Genomic DNA, 21775 nt, shown 5'->3' with positions numbered 1-21775 from the left:
TCTTTGCCTCTGCAATGGCCAGCCCCCATGCTTGAAATGCATCTCTTCCTTACCTGACCTTGATTGAATCCTTTTCTTCTTTTAAGATACAGTTTAAACACTACCTTCCTCACAAAGCCTTTCCTGATTCTCATCCCCTCATTGCTAGTGTTTTCCTTCTCTTTCTCCCTCCCTAGTAACCTTGTATTTAACTATCTCGTTTTCATTTGTATTTAGGTATTTCTTCTTCCAACCAAGAATTTAAATTCTATGCAAGTAGAGTTTGTTTTATCCTTTGTCTCCTCAGTGCCTAAAACACAGAGCTTGTAAATGAGCTAGATGGATGTGGCTGCAGCTACTTTGTCTTCTGGTTTTGTATATAGCAAGAATGTTTATATTTCTATGGTTAGAGATTAGATTATAAGCTCTTTGAGGGCAGGGGCTTTTACCTTCTTTTTGTATCTCCAGAACTTAATATGGTGCCTGACACATAGAAGGTACTTAGTAAATGTTTATTGATTGGATTGTCTCACTTTCTCCACTGGTCACTGTGGCCAAATAGTTTGTCATGTAAGCAGGTGCTAGTGCTGTGCCTGCCATCCTTGGCTGGGCTGGTCCTAAGGGGAGAGGCACAATCTAGACTGGATTCAGAGCGCATCCCCCTTAATGGAGCCTCCCAGAGGTGGTACCTCTCTTTTGTAGCCTTTGAGAACCCAATATGACCTCCATTGACCGATGAGCAGGATTTTGTGTTAACCTTGTACGTTGAGTAATTGTTTAGTTGGGAAGAAATCGGCAGCAAGTAAAATTACTTACAGGAAGACCTGAGATGGCTCACTTAACTAGTTGTGACTTTGATCAAGTCACTAAATCTCAGCCTCAGTTAACTCATCTACACAATGGGGATGATAATAGCTGCATTCTCAAAGCATTGTCATGAGGGTCAAATGAGATATCATATGTAAAGTGTTTTTGCACTCTTTAAAGTATTACATGCTAAAAAGATTAATATTAAAAATAGATTTTTTAAAGGCTCTGGAGCTATAAAACATGATTGTTTCTGTGTGATTAGCAGAGTCTTTGTTTACTTGACCTACATGTCATAGGCAACTTTTCATACACAAGTCCAAGTCTTATAACTGTTTTGCTTTGGAGGAAAAAATATTTACTGAAAAGCGGCTATGATGGGAACAATAGCCTAAGTCCTTCCTCTGTGAAAATTAGATTAGTTTTCCTTAAAAGGGATTGAAGTAGACCTTGAAAGTTGATTGACTAGGGGACTTATTCACATCCCTTCCTGGTTGACAGGATAAAAACTCCTGACTTGCTCTGATGCTTGGAAGACCAGTTAGTCAGTAAACATTTATTAAGCACTCGCTATGTACCAGGTACTGTTCTAACCTCTGGGGAAAGCCAAAAGGCAGCAAGAAGCCCACAGTCTAATGAGGAAGACAGCCCACAAAAAAACTATGCAAACAAGCTACAGATAGGATGAATTGGAGATAATCAACCAAGGGCAAGTTCTAGAATTAAGGATGGACAACTCAGAGTCTGCTAATTGTCATGCATTGTCCTTGCTGCATGCCCTTGTTTGATATCCTCTTCCTGCCATGACTAAATAAATCTTTTGTTAACTGTTGTTTCAATGAGTGTCTTGTTTCATTCTAATATCAAACAAACTACCTAGAGACAGGCCTGAATTGAGCCCAGCTCAGAGGGGTGGCCTGAATGCTTCCAAGGTGATAGACCATTGAGACTATTTTTGGTGAAGGGCATCAGAACATGTGGGAAAATGTTAAGGAGACAAAGTTCTTTGTAGGTCTAGCAAGCCTCAAGTTGGTCATTTTAAAATGGCTATTCACTACAGCAGACTCCAATGTCTAGATTGTTCTGACTTTGGAACTAACTGAGTCTCATCTCTCTCTTTTTGGTTACAGATCCCAATTATCTGATGGCTAACGAGCGAATGAACCTGATGAACATGGCCAAGCTGAGTATAAAGGGGCTGATCGAGTCAGCACTGAACCTGGGGAGAACCCTGGACTCAGACTATGCCCCACTCCAACAATTCTTTGTGGTCATGGAACACTGCCTGAAGCATGGTTTGAAAGGTAGGGCTTTCTCAAGAGAGGGCATTCAATAAACTTGGCCAATTGAGCATCGAGAGGAGACAGGAAACCCCTTCCTAGCAACTGTCCCGTGGGTGATACCTTCTATATTTATCAGCTCACTGTTACCATCTTTGAAGACCAGTCCTCAGATCTTTTGGGGAATGAAACCATGCCTTCAGCTGCATAAAATTAACCAAGGAATTTAATTAACCAATTCTCTAATATTAACCATTATTAAATTAAATTAATTAAGATTTTCCTGCTCAAAAGAGATATCACTTAGTTGTACCTCTTTATTTTACAAATGATGAATTAAAATTCAGAAGAGGTATGATGATTTGCCCAGGGTCACACGTTTAGTAAGCAGAAGAACTGAGATTTGAACCTGCATCCTCTGACTCGAAATCTAGTGGGGATTTTCCCCCACAACCTCTTACCACAATTCAGATCCTGCTCAAGCACTTCCAAGATGTGTGACCCTCTACAAGTCACTTAAATGCCTTGTGCCTCAGTTTCTTCACGTGTAAAATGAAAGTAATAACAGCACCCTCTTCACAGGATCAAACGAGATCAAAGGCCTTTACGATCCTTAAAAATGCTATAGAAATCCTAATTAACTTTTCTCTAATTCTGACTTATTTAATGCTCAGAGGAATGAATCTACCTTGTTGTTAGAGGCAGTCAGAAAATTCTTGGCTATCAGGAAAGGATTCCCTCCTCTATGTCATTGGAGATGTTCTCTATTTGTTATAAAGAACTATGAAAAGTTAAGTCTTTAATTTTAGCAGTGTCAAAAGTCTTTAACAGAGGAATTAAAAGTTAAAAGAAGATACTGTCAAGAGAGGCTGAGTGACATCTCTCACTAGATCACACTGGTAGATTGAGCTCTGCAATGGGTGTCATGAGATTTGCCACTATGGCAATGTTGACTCATCTTTCTGACTCCATTTCCTCATGTAGGAAGACGAGGAGAATGGTCTCTGATGTCTCTTGGCAACAATTCCAAGGCTCTAAAGGCCCTAGACAAGATTCTGCTCCCAGCTGGATACTTCCGTTGTCCACAAGAGGGTGGGGGAACGTCTGTAGGTACTTCAGGCCAGTGGCTATGATACAAGCAGAGACGACAGCTGAGTAACAGGGTAGGGTACCCTTAAAAATATGTTTGGTTCTTAGCATCTTCCCTCATCTAGTGGAACTCACAACTAAATTGTATTATGTGGTAGTGAAATAAAAATTTTTATAGTGTCATAGAGTTGGGCTGGAAGAGACCTTAAGCTAAGCCATGAGTCATCCATTCATCTATTCATTCACGTATCCATACATCCCATGATTCATTCATCCCAAAGTCACTGTTCTCTCCACCACACTATCCTACTTCATAGAATGTGTCAGGTTCAAATATGTCCAATCCTGGAAAACTTCTGTTCACACCTTACCAAGTAGATGACTAAACCAGACTCTTCCAAGGATTTCTGAGTTGCTTTCTTAAAAAGTGTCTACTTCCAAACTCATTGGGCTCTAATAATTTAATAAATGCCTTTTTTTCCCCTTTCAAAATGATGGATTGTTTAATGGTGTTCTAACTTGTTACTCCTCAGCGGAAATGTTCCTTCTAGAACCATTTGCTCCTTAGAAATTATTTTGCCACCTTGATTTCACATGTATAATTGATATCATATTTCTTGATTTCTCAGTGAGCTGATGAGGCTGGAATCAGAGGCAGAGAGTTTGGAACTCAAAAAAAATTTTAAAACAATGCTTAGAAAAAAATTTTTAAAGAAAAAGATCATATTAACAGATGCAAAATATCATTTTATTACTTAAAAGCAAATGACTTTCCAAATTAAAATGCAAACTGAAAGGAAGCTTATTTAGCTGCTTATGACTCCTTGAACAAAAAAGATTTAAACTACTAGGAAAGAGAATCATTGTTAATTGTGTGTAATTAGAAATCTTGAGCCTTTGGATATTAGTTTTTAATCTTAAGTTGTTAATGGTGGCAGGTCCAATAAGACTTGAGATAGTAAACTAAGTATCAGAAGTAACTAAAAGTGAGATGGGAGATTGAGTACAATGATGGCTAGAACAGTTAAAAATTTCATTGGCTCAATCAATAATTGGAATAATAATAATAGCTAACAAAACATAACAGTGCTAAGTGCTTTACAAGGATTATCGCATTTGATCCTCTAAATAACCTGTGGAGGTAGGTGCTGCTGTTATCTCCATTTTACAGATGAGGAGACTGGGGTAGATAGGCTCGGTGACTTGCTCAGGGTCATACAATTAGTGTCTTGAAGCCCAATTTGAACTCCAGTCTTTCTGATTGGAAGTCAGGCTTTCTGTCTACTGTTCCACCTAGCTATTCCAGATACAGAATAAATCTCTTCATACATTTGTCTCTATTTCTCTGTCCCTTTCGATGTTTATTTTTCTCTTTCTCTGCCTCATCACATACAAATAAACTATTTCTCAGTTAATATCACCCTATGTCTCTGATATAAATAATATGAATAATTTTAGAAAGTTAAATCATTCTTTGAAAGGTCAGCTCTCTGAGAACAATATTTGAGGCAAGAGGTACATGTTAAACAAACGATTCTTTGTCTATTTGTTTGCCTTAGCCAAGAAAACTTTTCTTGGGCAAAATAAATCCTTCTGGGGTCCACTGGAACTGGTGGAGAAGCTTGTTCCTGAAGCTGGAGAGATAACAGCAAGTGTTAAAGACCTTCCAGGACTTAAGTAAGTAAAATATTGGATTGTTGCTTCCTAGTTTAAGTTTACTGTTGTTCCCTCTCAGGCTGTAAGATCATTGCCACTATTTATCATCATCACTCCCACATGAATGTTGAGTGGTTGGTAAGACTGAGCACTGGGGTGGGAGGAATTAGTATATGCTAAACTAAGAAGAGATTGCTCCCTTCGAGGGAGAACTAGTTCACATACAGGTTCTTTTTATGTAAAACCTTTCTGTTTGGGAAACAGACTGTTGATTAGAAACAGTAGGTTTCCAGAAATTAGAATTATGGCAGTGATTTTCTGGCTAATGAGAAGAAGAAGAAATACATGACCGAGAATCAACAGCAGAGACTTGAGAAGATACAAAATTCTAGTTTAAAAAAAAAAGCTGGGTCATTCCAGGAAATAATACCTAAAATTTTCTCTTGGATGGACTTCCAGTTGAGAGGAATACAAAGCATGATAGAGAGTCCCAGATATCCCCAGCAAATAAATGAAGAAAACTCCAGAAAGTCTCTTTGTCATAGAATAAAGAGATCTGAAAAGACACAGAAGGAAGCTCCAGCATTCACTCCAAAACTGCACTCCCAAAAGATCAATAGATCTAGAGAGAACCACTACACCAAAAAGCCAACCCTAATTCAAATAAATGGGAAAACCCCATGAGGGTAAGAGAAGGGAACTAAGCAAGAGATACCAGTTTGCAGCTCATCTGCCAGTCTTGCCCATGTGAGCACTAGTAATCAGGGACCTGATATGCCTTGGTCTATCAGAACATAAACATGGATCAAAATGGCAAACTTGGGACAGTTGAGGCACTGAGAGCCAAGGAGAAGACCAGGTCAGCTCATTTATTGAGTGCTAGAGTTGGTGTAGCTTAATATTTTGGCAAAGGGCAGATAAGCAGCATAGGGATTAGAACTCTGCAGGAGGCCAATGTGCAGTTTGAAAATGGCTCTGAAGGACCCTGAGAGACTACAACTTCCTCAGACACATCCTACTTCCTTTGTGTGAGGTGTCTGAGAAAGTATATGAGAGAGAGAGAGACAGTGTGAGAGTTTTGGTGCCTTTTTTGGAGAAGCTCTTTTCCCCCTATGGGAGGAGAGCCCTTTTCCCTGGAAAGCCTTGGTGATCTACTTCCTAGCTTTCCCAGGCCTTTTCCCTTTCCTAACCTAAATAAACCCAGCTTATTAATATCCCTATCATCTAGCTTGGATTTTTAAAAACATTTATTAATATTCATTTTTAACATGGTTACATGATTTATGCTCCTACTTTCCCCTTCACCCCCCACACTTCCCCCACCCATGGCCAATGTGCATTTCCACTGGTTTTAACATGTGTCATTGATCAAGACCCATTTCCAAATTGTTGATAGTTGCATTGGTGTGGTAGTTTCGAGTCTACATCCCCAATCATGTCCACCCCAACCCATGTGTTCAAGCAGTTGTTTTTCTTTTATGTTTCCTCTCCTGCAGTCCTTCCTCTGAATGTGGGTAGCATTCTTTACCATAAATCCCTCAGAGCTGTCTTGTGTCATTGCATTGCTGCTGGTACAGAAGTCCATTGCATTCTATTTTACCACACTGTATCAGTCTCTGTGTTCAATGTTCTTCTGGCTCTGCTCCTTTCGCTCTGCATCAGTTCCTGGAGATCTTTCCAGTTCACCTGGAATTCCTCCAGTTAATTATTCCTTTGAGCACAATAGTATTCCATCACCAGCATATACCACAATTTGTTCCACCATTCCCCAATTGAAGGACATACCCTCCTTTTCCACTTCTTTGCCACCACAAAAAGCGCGGCTATAAATATTTTCATACAAGTCTGTTTCTTTATGATCTCTTTGGGGTACAAACCCAGCAATGGTATGGCTGGATCAAAAGGCAGGCATTCTTTTATAGCCCTTTGAGCATAGTTCCAAATTGCCATCCAGAATGGTTGGATCAGTTCACAACTCCACCAGCAATGCATTAATGTCCCAATTTTGCCACATCCCCTCCAGCATTCATTACTCTCCCCTTCTTTCATTTTAGCTAATCTGCCAGGTGTGAGGTGATACCTCAGAGTTGTTTTCATTTGCATTTCTCTAATTATTAGAGATTTAGAACTTTTGATTTCTTTACCTGAAAGTTGCCTATTCATGTCTCTTGCCCATTTATCAATTGGGGAATGGCTTGATTTTTTTATATAATTGATTTAACTCCTTGTATATTTGAGTAATTATACCCCTGTAAGAGTTTTTTGTTATAAAGATTTTTTCCCAATTTGTTGTTTCCCTTCTGATTTTGACTACATTGCTTTTGTTTGTACAAAAGCTTTTTAGTTTATTATAATCAAAACCATTTAATTTACATTTTGTAATTTTCTCTAACTCTTGCTTGGTTTTAAAATCTTTCCTTTCCCAGAGATCTGATAGGTATACTATTTTGTGTTCACTTAACTTATTTATAGTTTCCCTCTTTATATTCAGGTCATTCACCCACTCTGAATTTACCTTGGTGTAGGGTGTGAGATGTTGATCTAAACCTAATCTCTCCCATATTGTTTTCCAAATTTCCCAGCAGTTTTTGTCAAATAGTGGATTCATGTCCCAAAAGTTGGGCTCTTTGGGTTTATCATACACTGTCTTGCTGATGTCATTTACCCCAAGTCTACTCCACTGATCCTCCCTTCTGTCTCTTAGCCAGGACCATATTGTTTTGATGACCCCTGCTTTATAGTATAGTTTAATATCTGGTACTGCTAGGCCCCTTTCCTTCACATTTTTTTTATTATTTCCCTTGATATTCTTGATCTTTTGTTATTCCAAATGAACTTTGTTATGGTTTTTCCCAATTCAGTTAAGAAGTTTTTTGGTAGTTTGATAGGTATGGTGCTAAATAGGTAAATTAATTTGGGTAGAATGGTCATTTTTATTATGTTAACTCATCCTACCCATGAGCAATCAATGGCTTTCTAATTGTTGAGATCCAGTTTTATTTGTTTGGAAAGTGTTTTGTAGTTGTTTTTGTATAATTACTGTGTTTGTTTTGGTAGGTAAATTCCTAAGTATTTTATATTGTCTAGGGTGATTTTAAATGGTGTTTCTCTTTCTACCTCTTGCTGCTGTGATGTGTTGGAAATATACAGAAATGCTGATGATTTATGTGCATTTATTTTGTATCCTGCAACTTTGCTAAAGTTGTTGATGACTTCTACAAGCTCCTTAGTTGATTCTCTAGGATTTTTTAAGTAGACCATCATATCATCTGCAAAGAGTGATAGCTTAGTCTTCTCATTGCCTATTTTGATACCTTCAATTTCTTTTTCTTCTCTAATTGCTACTGCTAGTGTTTCTAGTACTATGTTGAATAATAGAGGTGATAAAGGGCATCCTTGTTTCACTCCTGATCTTATTTGGAAGGCTTCTAATTTATCCCCATTGCATATGATGCTTGTTGATGGTTTTAGGTATATACTGTTTATTGTTTTTAGGAAAGGTCCTTCTATTCCTATACTTTTCAGTGTTTTCAATAGGAATGGATGCTGTATTTTGTCAAAGGCTTTTTCAGCATCTATTGAGATAATCATGTGATTTTTGTTTGTTAGACTGTTGATATGGTCAATTATGTGGATGGTTTTCCTAATGTTGAACCATCCTTGCATTCCTGGTATAAATCCCACCTGATCATGGTGGATGATCCTCTTGATCACTTGCTGGAGTCTCTTTGCTAGTATTCTATTTAAGATTTTTGCATCTATGTTCATTAGGGGGATTGGTCTGTAGTTTTCTTTCTGTTTTTGGTCTACCTGGCTTTGGAATCAGTACCATATTTGTGTCATAAAAGGAATTTGGTAGGACTCCATCTTTGCTTATCATATCAAATAATTTGTATAGTATTGGGATTAGTTGCTCTTTGAATGTCTGATAGAATTCACTTGTGAATCCATCAGGCCCTGGCGATTTTTTCTTAGGGAGTTTTTTGATGGCTTGTTCAATTTCTTTTTCTGATATGGGATTATCTAGGTATTCTATTTCTTCTGCTGTTAATCTAGACAATTTATATTTTTGTAAATATTCATCCCTGTCTCCTAAATTGTTATATTTATTGCCATATAATTGGGCAAAATAGTTTTTAATGATTGCCTTAATTTCCCCTTCATTAGAGGTGAGGTCTCCCTTTTCATCTTTGATACTGTCAATTTGGTTTTCTTTCCTTTTTTTAATTAGATTGACCAGTACTTTGTCTATTTTATCTTTTTTTCAAAATACCAGCTTCTAGACTTATTTATTAAGAACTATCAATAGTTCTTTTACTTTTGATTTTATTAATTTCTCCCTTGATTTTTAGTATTTCTAATTTAGTTTTCATCTGGGGATTTTTTGTTTTATTTTTTAAACACTTAACTTCTTTGTATTGGCTCCTTGGTGGAAGAGTGGTAAGGGTAGGCAATGGGGGTCAAGTGACTTGCCCAGGGTCACACACAGCTGGGAAGTGTCTGAGGTCGAATTTGAACCTAGGACCTCCCATCTCTAGGCCTGACTCTCAATCCACTGAGCTACCCAGCTGCCCCCATCTGGGGATTTTTAATTTGCTTGCTTTCTAATTTTTTGAGTTGCATGCCCAATTCATTAATCTCTGCCCTCCCTAATTTGTTAATATGTGCACTCGAGGATATAAATTTTCCCCCTGAGTACTGCCTTGGCTGTATCCCACAGAGTTTGGTAGGATGTCTCATCATTGTCATTCTCTTCAATGAAATTGTTGATGGTTTCTATGATTTCTTCTTTGACTAATTGGTTTTGGAGAATCATATTATTTAATTTCCAATTAGTTTTTGATTTGCCTGTCCAGGTGCCCTTACTAATTATTATTTTTATTACATTATGATCTGAGAAGGTTACATTTATTACTTCTGCTCTTTTGCATTTGTTTGCAATGTTTCTATGCCCTATTACATGGTCAGTCTTTGTGAATGTACCATGTGCAGCTGAAAAGAAGGTGTATTCCTTTTTGTCCCTATTTATTTTTCTCCACATATCAATTAAATTTAATTTTTCTAGGACTTCATTCACCTCTCTTACCTCTTTCTTATTTATTTTTTTGTTTGATTTGTCTAGATCTGAAAGAGGAATATTTAGGTCTCCCAGTATTATGGTTGTACTATCTATTTCCTTCTTGAGCTTTACCAGTTTCTCCTTTATGAATTTGGATGCTATGCCACTTGGTGGCATATTGAGCAGTGTTATTTCCTCATTGTTTATACTGCCTTTAATCAGGATGTAATGACCTTCCCTGTCTTTTTTAATCCTATCTATTTTTACTTTGTCTTTGTCAGAAATCATAATAGCCATTCCTGCCTTCTTTTTCTCATTTGACGCCCAAAAGATTTTGCTCAAGCCCTTAACCTTAAACTTGTGTATGTCCACCCGCCTCATATGTGTTTCTTGTAGACAACATATGGTAGGATTTTGGTTTCTGATCCACTCTGCTATTTGCTTCCGTTTTATGAGCGAGTTCATCCCATTCACATTCAGAGTTATAATTATCAGTTGTGCATTCGCTGACATTTTTGTATCCTCCCCTAGTCCTACCTCTTCTTCTTACACTATTTCCTTTTAAATCAGTGATTTGCTTTAAGCCGGTATCACTTATCCCCTCCCTTGATTAACTTCCCTTTCTATCCCCTCCCTTATTATTCCCCTCTTTTTATTTTTAAAGGTCTAATGAATTCCTTCCCCCTTCTTCTCCCCTCCCTTTTTTGACCTCCCCACTCCCCTGCTCCCCTTGGTTTATCCCTTCTGACTTTCTCAGTAGGGTTAGATAGAGTTTTATATCCCAATGGATAATATAGCTATTCTTCCCTCTCCGGGTTGATTACACTGAGAGTAAGGTTTAAATATAACTCTTAATGCTCTCTTCCTCTCTTTCTTATAATAGTATTTGTCCCCTTCCCTTCCCATGCCCTCTTTGTGTGTAATAGAATATTCTATTTTTCTTCTTCACTCAAGTTTCTCTTGGCGTCCCCTACCATTCACCCCTCTCCCACTGCCCATATCATCTTAGACCATTTAGTATTCCAAACTCTCCCTATGAATTATTCTTCTGATTACTCTAATAGTGAATACTATAATAGTGAATAGAGTTCACTACAGAGAATTATACATAGCATTTCTCCACATAGGAATACAGATAATTAGATCTCATTGAAGCCCTTAAAGAAGCAAATTTAAAAATTATGAGTTTTCTTTCTTTCCCCTTTGTTTCTTATTTACTTTTTCATGTTTCTCTTGATTTTTGTGATGGGATATCAAACTTTCCATTTAGCCTGGTCTTTTCTGTGCAAATACTTGGAAATCTTTAATTTTGTTGAGTGCCGGTACTTTCCCCTGGAAGTATATAGTCAGTTTTGATGGGTAGTTGATCCGTGGTTAAAGGCCCAGTTCTCTTGCCTTTCTGAATATCATATTCCAAGCCTTGCAGTCTTTTAGCGTAGAGGCTGCCAGATCCTGTGTGATCCTGATTGGTGCTCCTAGATATTTGAATTGTCTCTTTCTGGCTTCTTGTAAGATTTTTTTTCTTTTACTTGGAAGCTCTTGAATTTGGCTATTATATTCCTGGGGGTTGTCTTTTCTGGGTCTAGTGTAGAGGGTGATCTATGGATCCTTTTCAATGTTGTAGAACTTCAGGGAAGTTTTGCTGAATAATTTCTTTTAGTATGGAGTCCAAATTTCTATTAATTTCTGCTTTTTCAGGAAGACCAATGATTCTCAAACTGTCTCTTCTAGCCCCGTTTTCTGATCTGTCAATTTCTCATTGAGATATTTCATGTTTCCTTCTATTTTTTCAGTCTTTTGACTTTGTTTTATTTGTTCTTGCTATCTTGAGAGATCATTTGCTTCTAATTGCTCAATTCTAGCCTTTAGGGACTGGTTTGTGGTTATAATCTTTTGGTTTTTGGCTATAATCTTTTGATTTCCCTTTTCAATCTGGTCATTTTTGGTCTTCAATTGACTTGCCTCACTTTCCAATTGTGAAATTCTGCCTTTTTAAACTGTTATTTTCTTGCCAGATCTCTTCCATCTTTCTCATCATCTCAGATTTGAACTCTTCAATAGGTTGTGACCAGTTTTCATTATTTTGGGAAGGTTTGGATGTGATTGTTTGTTCTCCTCAGCTGTTTGCTCTTCTGTCTGGACTTTCTCTGTGTAAAAGTTGTCCAGTGTTATAGATTTCTTCTTGATGATCTTTCTCTTTTGGGGTTCTTGAGAATGGCTTGCCATTGTTAGCCCTGCGCCCTCTCAGGTTTATCCTCACACCCAGAGTCTGTTTGCGCTCTCTAGGCTCCTGAAGTCTCAGATCTCGTTGTTCTCAGGGTCAAGCCTCCTGATGTTCCTCTGCTTGAGGCTCCTTTAATAGTTTCAGGGCGCTGTTTCCACAGTCATGCACCCCTCTGCACTGGGTCCTCACTCAAGGTCCACTCCTGTGCTCAGGATCTGAGTCCGCTCCTGAGCTCAGGATCTGTGGACTCAAGAGCCTGCGCTTGAGCCTGTGCTCAGGGTCAGTGTTCAAAGTCCACATGCGCTCTTTAGCCTCTTGGGGTCTTAAGTCTTACTGCTCTCAGGAACAGGCCCTGGTGACCCCAGGTAGCTGCCAAGGACTTAATGGGTGCCCCAAGCTTGCTCTAGCTCTCATGCGCTGGCTTTGGCACTGTAGGTGGTATGGGATGGGGGAGGGGGTTGCTCAACTGGTGTTTTAGTGAGAGCTGTTTCACCCCCTCATAGCATGGAAATGCCCCAATCCCATGTACCTTCAGTGCTGTGCCCTGTTGTGGAGTCCTTTCATTCCTCTCGATTTGTTTTTATGTCTTCTTGAGGAGTCCTATATGTTTTGGTTAGGAGAGGTTAAGCAGTTGCTTTTTACTCAGCCGCCATCTTAACCAGGAAATCTCTATCTAGCTTGGTTTTTGTTGAGCTCCGAAGGGCTCGAGTCAATTTCTCTACCAGGGCTGGGTACTGGCTACCCCAACTACCTTCCTTCCCTTCCTCCCATCCATCCCTGTCCTCCTTTCACCCACATCACACCTGAGACCAGTGCTGTCCATTATCTCATTTGGGTTTAACAGGGAAATAGAACCAACTCCCAGGATGGATCATGCAAGAAGGCAATGCCCAGTTGAGAGTAGAACCCAAAATAGAGAACCAAGAAATTCATTCAGAAGCCAGAGATTGAGGCAGAGTAGATCTAATACTAACCATCCCATCCAGAACATCAACAGCAGCATCCTAAGAACACAAGGGACACGAGTATATGCATTTCAGATGACATATTCAGCCAAGAGTTTGACAGGACTGGGTAAAGTGCAAAAACCCAATCAACTGAGAATGAAAATGTGAATAAACAGAAGAAAATAATGAAGAAATACTAGAGTTTAAAAGAAATTCAAGAGGTAAACCCAGAAGAAGAGAGTAGCTATATAACAGCTAGGAAACTTTCAGAGCAAAAAATAAACTGACTTTAAAGACTACAAGAATAGCCATAAGAAAGAAAATGAGAGAGAAAAGGAAATTAACAAACAACATGAGTTGTGGAAGAAAAAAGTTAAAAGTAGAAAACCAAAAAACTTTGCATAGAAAAGTAGTACTTGAATACTTTACTCAAATATCTCAATTTTCATTGACATTGGTTATCGTCAATTTTTTCCATGTAAAATTTGTCTCAGATTTCGTCAGTGTGCCCACTTGACCTTGATGCTGATTTTTCAGGGGTAGGAGTGGGGAACGGTGACTCACACATTCTCCTGCTCAATGTGAGCAATACATGTATTGAAAAGCAAATAAATTCATTTATCCTTACAGATAGCAAAAGAAAATCAGATAAAGTATAGGGAGAAAAATATATACCTGACTATACATAATGAATAAGCTCTCTCTTTGGGAGTGAGATATATCGGACAAGTAGAAATTCTCCCATAGTATCTCAGCTGAGAAGAGGGACATAAGGTAACAACTGCTCTACATGTCAGCTTCTTTCCAAAGTCTTTCCAGAAAATGCCTTGATATACCTAAGGACCTTTAATGGAAGGGAATTCCCCTTCCAAACAATAACCTCTCTCTCTCCTCCTTGCTGGCTTCCATATACCAAAAGAGTTTTCAGAAAGTTACATGTTAAATGTTCAGTTTTTTTTACATTAGTCTTTTCATTTTATATTAATTTCCTATTGTTTTTGGTATTAAAAACTATATTTTCTTTATAAAATGTTTTTTGGTATATGTTTTGGAGTGTCTAGAATGAATTAAAATGGAAATAATTGCCTCAGTTTTCATTGGTTTCTGATTTCACCAATTGTTTTCAGGCAGATTATCCACAAAAACCCATATCACTGTGTAATAGATCCCCTGCAAAACAGGATGGAGCATTCAGAATGCAGTGATTCCATGAGACAAGTAGAAATATTAGAACAAAATCAGAAAATTGAAAAAAATAAAAGATATAAATTATTAGCTATACAAAAACAACTGATTTAGTAAACAGGTCAGAGGGATACAATTTAAAGAATTATCAGGCCATCTGAAAACCGTGACTGAACCAAAAACTAAAATTCAAGAAATCATTTTAATTTTAAGAAATCATAAAAAACTGCCTAGATATATTAAAGCCAGAGATCAAAGTGAAAACTGATCATCTTGTGAAAAAATCTCCACACTAAAAACACCTGAGAATATCATATCCAAAATTCAGAGTTTCCCAGTCAGAGAAAAAATACTGCAAACAGCCAGAGAGAAAGAGTTCATGCATAAAGGGACTATGCTCAGATAAATAATAATTATGATAAAGGAGGAAGAAAAGTCTTGCAAAATGATATATCCAAAGATTAAAGGTGAGGGGTTACAAACCAATAGTAACCTACCTTGCAAAGGTAAGTAAAATCTTGGACCTTTTATAATATACCAAACATGTTATAACTAAAGTTCTCTGGAAACTGTATTATTAGTAAAGGTTAGAGGGAAAGAAAAAAAAATCACATGATCATCTGGCCACATCTGATTAATCTGAGTTTGCTAAAGTGTCTCTATTCACCAGCCAAAAGCATCGGCCCCAAGCAAGAGTCTCCAGCCCCTGCACACCAAGCGGTGAATACCCAGAAAGGGAACTCGCTTCCTCAGTCTCCTTTCTTATAAAGCCATTTTCGCCATTCCTGGGTCTCTCTGGTTGGACAACTTGATCTCAGGCTGGGTCAGAGCCTGTTTTCCAGACACCAAGAGATGTGCAGACTTAAGCCAGCCTCTTCTGGGTGGCCAGGGAACCACGAAGTGCCTAGTCAAAAAGTGGGGCTGATACCATCCAAAATGGGTTTTCAAATGGAATAAGAGATACAATGTTTATGCAATTCACATAGTCTCTCCTCTGATTCTTTGGGAAATCAACACACTAGTCCTCCCAATGAATCATCATATATATGATATCTATACATTTCATGATTATCTTAACCAGATAAGGTGCAGAAGGCCCCAAAGATATTATGCATTTCATGGATGTTTCAACTACATTTTGGGTGTTTCTTAACATGTTAACAAATGATTGATAGGCACATTGACAAGGAGCCATTAGGGGACATTCCCCTTTTTGGCCCAAGGGTTTTATAAGCAGGATAAAATAAAAGCTCATGGGAAAAACAAAAGTAGATGGAGGGCCCAACCCCACATATATCAGTTTAGTTCTCTATATCCAAAGGGCTGACTCAGAGCCTCATGATGTAGTGTTTGATTTCTGTGGACATCCTCTATTGCTGTCATCTTTTTAGTCTGTCTGGAATCATGATGGCCCTTACAGTGTCTTCTCCAGGAAATCTACTTTCCTGGCCCAAGTTACTGACAATATCTTTCCCTAAAATTGCTTTAAAAAGATCTTAGTCTATGAACTTTTAGGATAACTTCACAATCTCCCCCCTCAAGAGAATGCGATAGGGCCTAGGCTGGAATGGCTTGAGTCAGGCTTCCAGATAACTGTATTCACTTACCTTTCACTTTTCTTTTCCTGTCCTTTAGGACACCTGTGGGCAGAGGGAGAGCCTGGCTCCGCTTGGCATTAATGCAGAAGAAGCTCTCGGAATATATGAAAGCCCTGATCAATAAGAAGGAGCTTCTCAGGTGCGAGCCTTTTTGGGGAACTCCATACCAGAGAGACTTGGATTTGCATTTTCCACTTCCAACATGCCTGGCATTCTTTGGTGTAGACCTCTAGTCAGAAAAGCGTTCAGTTCCTCAGAAAAATGCTATGTAATCATAATGACTTGGCCTGGTCCCAGTGATATCTTTCTCCCTACTTGGCAGAGGTGGGGGACTCTGGGTGCATAACATTGTCTACACTGTCAAATATGGTTGCTATTTTGGTTGATTTTAATGAACCACTTTTTCCCATCTTTTTTATTCTTTCTTCTTTTTTCTTGTTCATTAATTCCTTCTCTTTTCCTCCCTTTCTTTTTCCCTTGTTTTCTCTTCTTTCTTCCTTCCTCCCTGTGTCACTGAAACTGTAGGTCTATCCAGTCCCTAGTCTTTCCTTTTATAAGAGATAGTTTAATGACTAGGGGAAGGGTCATATTTTTAAATGAAAGTTGTATAAAAACCAAACATATCAATAAAAATAAGACTTTAAAAAGCAAAACAAAGTTATTCACCCCAAACTTCTCTTTTTAGAACAAGGAAGGTTTTTGAACCATTCATTATATAGTTGGGGCTTGCCAGTGACTTTCTCATCTTAATGAGTTTCTCAAGACTCCCAAGAAAGCAGACAGAGGAGAGAGAGTTAGAAGAGTGTCAGAAGCTGAGCAGAGACCTAATTGGGCCATGGAATAGAGCAGCCAACCTGGGCCAAGTAAAACACAGAGGCTAGTGGATTCGTCCCCTAAGCCCCTGCTTAAATGTGCTGCTTCCTAGCCACCACCACTACCTGACACCATCTTTGCTGGAGAAAGTTCAACCAAATTTGGAAAACCCAAGAGCATTCACCACCACCCTACCTTCCTCTTAGAGGAAGAATGGAAGTATTCCACTTCCTTGTATGCTTAGTGCATTGATTTGAATTGAATCTAGGAGAGGGTCTGCCCTTAGCTCCAGAGGTGAGCTTCTCCCACAAGTTTCTCCTCCTTTCTTCATCTGGGTTCATTCTCCTACAGTTGAGTCAGCAAGCACATATGCAAAAATTATTGTCATGTTAATAGCTATGGGATCAAAAGATGAATGACTTCTCCTGGTCTTTGCCCAAAAAAACTTACTGTGAAATTAGGGAAGGGAGACTTAGCTGGCACAAAATAGTGGTATTATATGATATATGCTGTAAGTGCTATAGGAATCCAGAAGCTGAATGATTGGTCCTGGAACAGATCACCCATCAGAGGCAGAACAAGTGTTAGTCTCTTGACTTGGGGCATCATAAATATGTTTAAGAACCAAGTTAGGCTACTTCTCCTCAAGATTCTTGGCTTGGCCCCATTTTTTTTTTTTAACTCTTACCAATACTGGTTCCAGGGTAGAAAAACATTAAGGGCTAGGTGATAGGGGTTAAGTGACTTGCCTGGAGTCACTTAGCTAGGAAGTGTTTAAAGTGAGGAATCCTATTTCTAGGCCCAACTCTCAATCCACTGAGCCTCCAGGCTGCCCCCAGTTTGGCCTGATTTCTCTGCTCTCCGAAACTGTCTTTTGAAAAACAGTGTGTGTCTCTTTATCCACATAGTGGCCTAATAGTAATGCTAGTTAGCTAGGATGGAGCCAAGATGTCTTCACTTTTGAAGGCAAGAATGCTACTTGAGTGTCCTCCACTTTTAAAGAATCATAGCCAGGTTTTGAGGAGAGTTATTGGAAGAACAGAAAGCTCACAGAGCCCAGATGCTTTGAGTGTCCTTCAATCTATAGAGTGAAAATAACGTCCCTTTACATTTTTTCAGTGGAAGGAGCTATTTGTTTATCCAGCCTTGAGCTCAGCTTTGGCCTTTCTCCCCACCCTCCTTTCTTCTTTTTTTTTTGCATTGCTTATAATTGCTTTCTATTATTATTTATTTTAACAATAATAAATATTGTTTGTTATATCTATTATTATATCTTAGTGCTTGTTAAGGGAGAAGAATCACTAAGCAAAAGGCCCAGAGGAGAAAGTCAAATCTAGTCCACATCTTCTCTGCACAGATAAGACAGTTACATGAAATGAAGTATTCCTGTTCAACAGTTCCACCTCTGGTTTTAGTTAAGGTTTTATAATAGTTCTCGAGAAGTCAGTGTGTGTGACCCTTCTCCTGGGTTTGTCTTGCAGTGAATTCTATGAGCCCAATGCCCTGATGATGGAAGAGGAAGGAGCAATCATCGCTGGTTTGTTAGTGGGACTGAATGTCATTGATGCTAATTTCTGCATGAAAGGAGAAGATTTGGACTCTCAGGTATGCAGCCACTGGCAGCTTACCTGTCATTCTGGGTTAAATGATGCTCTCAGTATCTGGGTCAGCATGGTTCCACAGACCAAACTGAAAGAGTCCTGGAAATAAGTCACAGTTAGCTGTGCTTTTATTAATTCTGTTGTGAATATAAGAGCTAAGGAATTTTGCCTAGAATCAAATAGGTTCTTTTATGCTTTCAAGAAGCTGGTGTTTGATAGATGGCCTTCCCACTCTTAATTTACATTGCATCACCATAAATCTTCTTTTCTGCTAAATGAAATGTTAAAGATGAATCTCCTCTGTCAAGTTTCACCTTAGAGGGAAGGAGCATTCAGGGTTGAAGAAGAGGGAAGGATAAGAGGTGGTATTTGGAAGGGAAGCCAGGATCATCTCTGACTTGGGTTGAAAAGAAAGAAATAGAATGAAAGAAAATGAAAATCTTACAGAAGATGGAATAAGGGCTGGGTTTGGGAAGAGGTGAGCTAAAAGGAATGCTAAGCAGAGATTGAATCTTCTCTCTATTCTTGTTCTTATTCAGACTGCTCTTTGAGCTTTCTTTTCTGGATCTGGAGAGTTTACTTAGAGAAGCTGATCTATGTCAAACGAAATTCTAGGTTCCTCAGTTCAACTATTTTTGTCTTAAAGGATCACAATGTTCATTGTTCAATATAAGTATATATAATCAGGTAGACTTAATTCTGATACTAGGTCTTTTTCATTGTAAATTACCAGGATCCATCATGCCAAATGGTGCAGTAATTAGAGTCTACACCTGGAGTCAGGAAGACCTGAGTTTGAATCCCTCCTCAGACACTTACAAGCTGTCTGAGTCTAGACAACTCACTTTACCTCTTCCTGATTCAGTTTTTTCATTTATAACATGTGGATAATAATAACTCCTACTTTAAAAAATTTTTTTAGACCTTTATCTTCTGCCTTAGAATTAATAGGGTGTATGGGTTCCAAGGCAGAAGAGCAGTAAGGGGTTTAAAAGTGACTTGCCCAGGGTCACATAACTGAGTCTTGAGGCCAAATTGGAACCCAGGACCTCTAGGCCTGACTCTCAATCCATTGAGCCACTTTGCCACCCCCACGATTGTTGATATTTTGTAAAATGTTTTTCAAATATGAAATAATATTTGTAAAGAATTTTGCAAATTGCAAAATGGCATATAAATGTTGGCCTGATTCATCCACCTTAGTCCTCCATTATCCAATCAGTTGCTAGCTGACAAGAAAGATGGATGAGAAGAGAGAAAAAAATTGGGCCAACATTTATATGCCACTTTGCAGTTTGCAAAATTACCTTTTCTCTACTCAAAAGACCACAGCTGTGGTCTTTCTTCTGTTACCTGAATAACTTCTGAAAACCTCATTGTTCTTGCCTCCAGACTTTCCCCTCTACCATCTATCCTCCACAAAGCTACCAATTAGTATTCCTGAAATAGCCACTCTCCGTTGCCTATGAGGTACAATTCAGACTATTGTGATTGGTTTTTAAAGCCTTCACAGTTCAGCTCTCATCTACCTTTCAGAACTTATTGTAAATGTCATGCTTAGTTAGTCCCCAAAAAGGAAATTGTTTCAACTTCTATTTGTGTCTTTACTTATGCCATCCCTTTAGTGAGAAATGTGTAGTCCCTTCTCATTGCTACCTAAAAGAATGCCTGCATTCCCTTAAAACATAGTGAAAGCACCCACTGGAGGCCTGACTCCCTACCTTCTATTTACTTCTCTATATCTAGTGTGTTCCTATTTTTTCTTCCAGCTCTTTGAGGACAGGTATGGATCCCTTTTTGTTGTTATATCCTTTCCACCTAGTTGAATTCTTGGTTGAATTTTTTAGAGCAGGTGTTTACTAAATGCTTTCTGATTGAATGAGTGAATGACTGGCTAAAATTTGATATTGTGCCCCTGTTAGGACAGGGAAAGGTGAAGCTCTAATTTCATATTAAATCTTGGAAATTATTCTTATAGGTGGGAGTTATAGATTTTTCAATGTATCTCAAGGATGGGAACAGCACTAAAGGCAGCGAAGGGTAAGTAATACAATTAAAATTGGGTTTATTTTTCTTGTTCTTTATTTTTTGCTATCATCTGTTGGGGTCCCACAATAAAGGTATGGTTGATCAAATAAAAAATAGTGGGCAAGGAGAGAGCAGCCATGGCAGAAATCTTATTAAAAGGGCTTTGCTTACTTAATGTAGAGTCTTAAAATTTTGTGTTCTCAAGGACACCCTTCTAAGAAATTATTAAGGACCTGTTGTTCCTGATAGCTTTTGATATTTATCACATTAGAAATTGAAATATCTTAAGATTATTATGAAAATAATTTTTGACCTTTAGGAGTCTTTGAACAGCCTGGAGTCCACATGTCCTATGGGCTTTCAGAATAGGAATTTATATTGGCAGGAAAGAAACAATTCAGTTAAAGAATCAGACTATTTCCCTCATACCAAACAAAACCCCACATTGTTCAAGTTTTTCAAACTGCATAAAGACTTTGTGAATTGTGGGCATTCCCTTTGTAGAAATTCCCTTTAGTCAATATAGAATTTTTCAATAATTAGTTGTATGTATCAGCCACTAGTGATAGGCCTTGAACCCAGGTCTTGCCAACGACTATGCTAAGTTATCTAGGAAGGATACCAGGCTGCCTTGTTCCCTGGACCTCTGAGGCATTACATTCAGGTACCTAGCTCCCATTTTGGGAGCTGTTTCTGTGTCATGATCCTCATTTCTGGTTTTGTGAAGAGGAGAGAGGGCAATTGTCACACTTGTCTAAATTGTTAGGTAATTTCAATTTTTTTCTTTCCCAGAGATGGCCAAATTACTGCTATACTGGATCAGAAGAATTATGTAGAAGAACTCAACAGACATTTGAAGTAAATTTTATATAAATACTATTACCTTAACCTAAATTTTAATGGTGGAAAGGGAATGGAGGGAAAAGAAAGCTCATTGGTTGAAATGTACCAGAGATAGGAAGTGCTCCATTTAAAGATGCTTTAGCCCAAAGCATCTCACAATTATTGATACCTCCACAAAGGGCTCTTGGTTTAAATGTAATTCAGCAGTACCAGGAATAGACCCCAACTTAGCCCAGTTTGAGTCTCCCCCCCCCCTTTGATGGCAAAATATCACAAAGAATTAAATGCTTTTTATAAACAGGTTGAATTAATCTCCAAGCATTTATGAAACACCTACTATGTACCAGGACCCATGTTAAGCACTGGGGATACCCCCCAAAAGAGGCAAACATAGTCCCTATTCTCAAGAAGTTCCCAGTGGATTGAGAGCCAGGCCTAGAGACAAGAGGTCCTAGGTTCAAATCTGGCCTCAGACACTTTCCAGCTGTGTGACCCTGGGCAAGTCACCTGACCCCCATTGCCTAGCCCTTACCACTCTTCTGCCTTGGAGCCAATACACAGTATTGACTCCTCCAGGATGGAAGGTAAGGGTTTAAAAAAAAACAACAGTTCCCATGTAATGGGAGAGATGTAATGCAAATTTTGTACCCACATTGTAAAGGGAAG

General features: G+C 38.5%; 1 protein-coding gene across 7 annotated transcripts in view; it reads left to right on the top strand.

Moving 5' to 3' along the window:
• Nucleotides 1-21775, top strand: part of RUFY3 (RUN and FYVE domain containing 3) — a 147453-nt gene that overhangs the window by 87497 nt on the left and 38181 nt on the right. For all 7 annotated transcript variants that reach the window (XM_044682257.1, XM_044682258.1, XM_044682260.1 and 4 more), the window contains 6 exons: nt 1917-2090; nt 4715-4832; nt 15862-15963; nt 18119-18242; nt 20217-20278; nt 21059-21124. In XM_044682257.1, the coding sequence (XP_044538192.1) occupies nt 1917-2090; nt 4715-4832; nt 15862-15963; nt 18119-18242; nt 20217-20278; nt 21059-21124 (646 nt within the window). The remainder of the gene's footprint in view (nt 1-1916; nt 2091-4714; nt 4833-15861; nt 15964-18118; nt 18243-20216; nt 20279-21058; nt 21125-21775) is intronic.

This window comes from Gracilinanus agilis, chromosome 6 (assembly GCF_016433145.1).
Source record: "Gracilinanus agilis isolate LMUSP501 chromosome 6, AgileGrace, whole genome shotgun sequence".
NCBI classification, from domain to species: Eukaryota; Metazoa; Chordata; class Mammalia; order Didelphimorphia; family Didelphidae; genus Gracilinanus; species Gracilinanus agilis.
The sequence above is the reverse complement of the archived record's forward strand: the minus strand, read 5'-3'. Positions and strand labels throughout refer to the sequence as shown.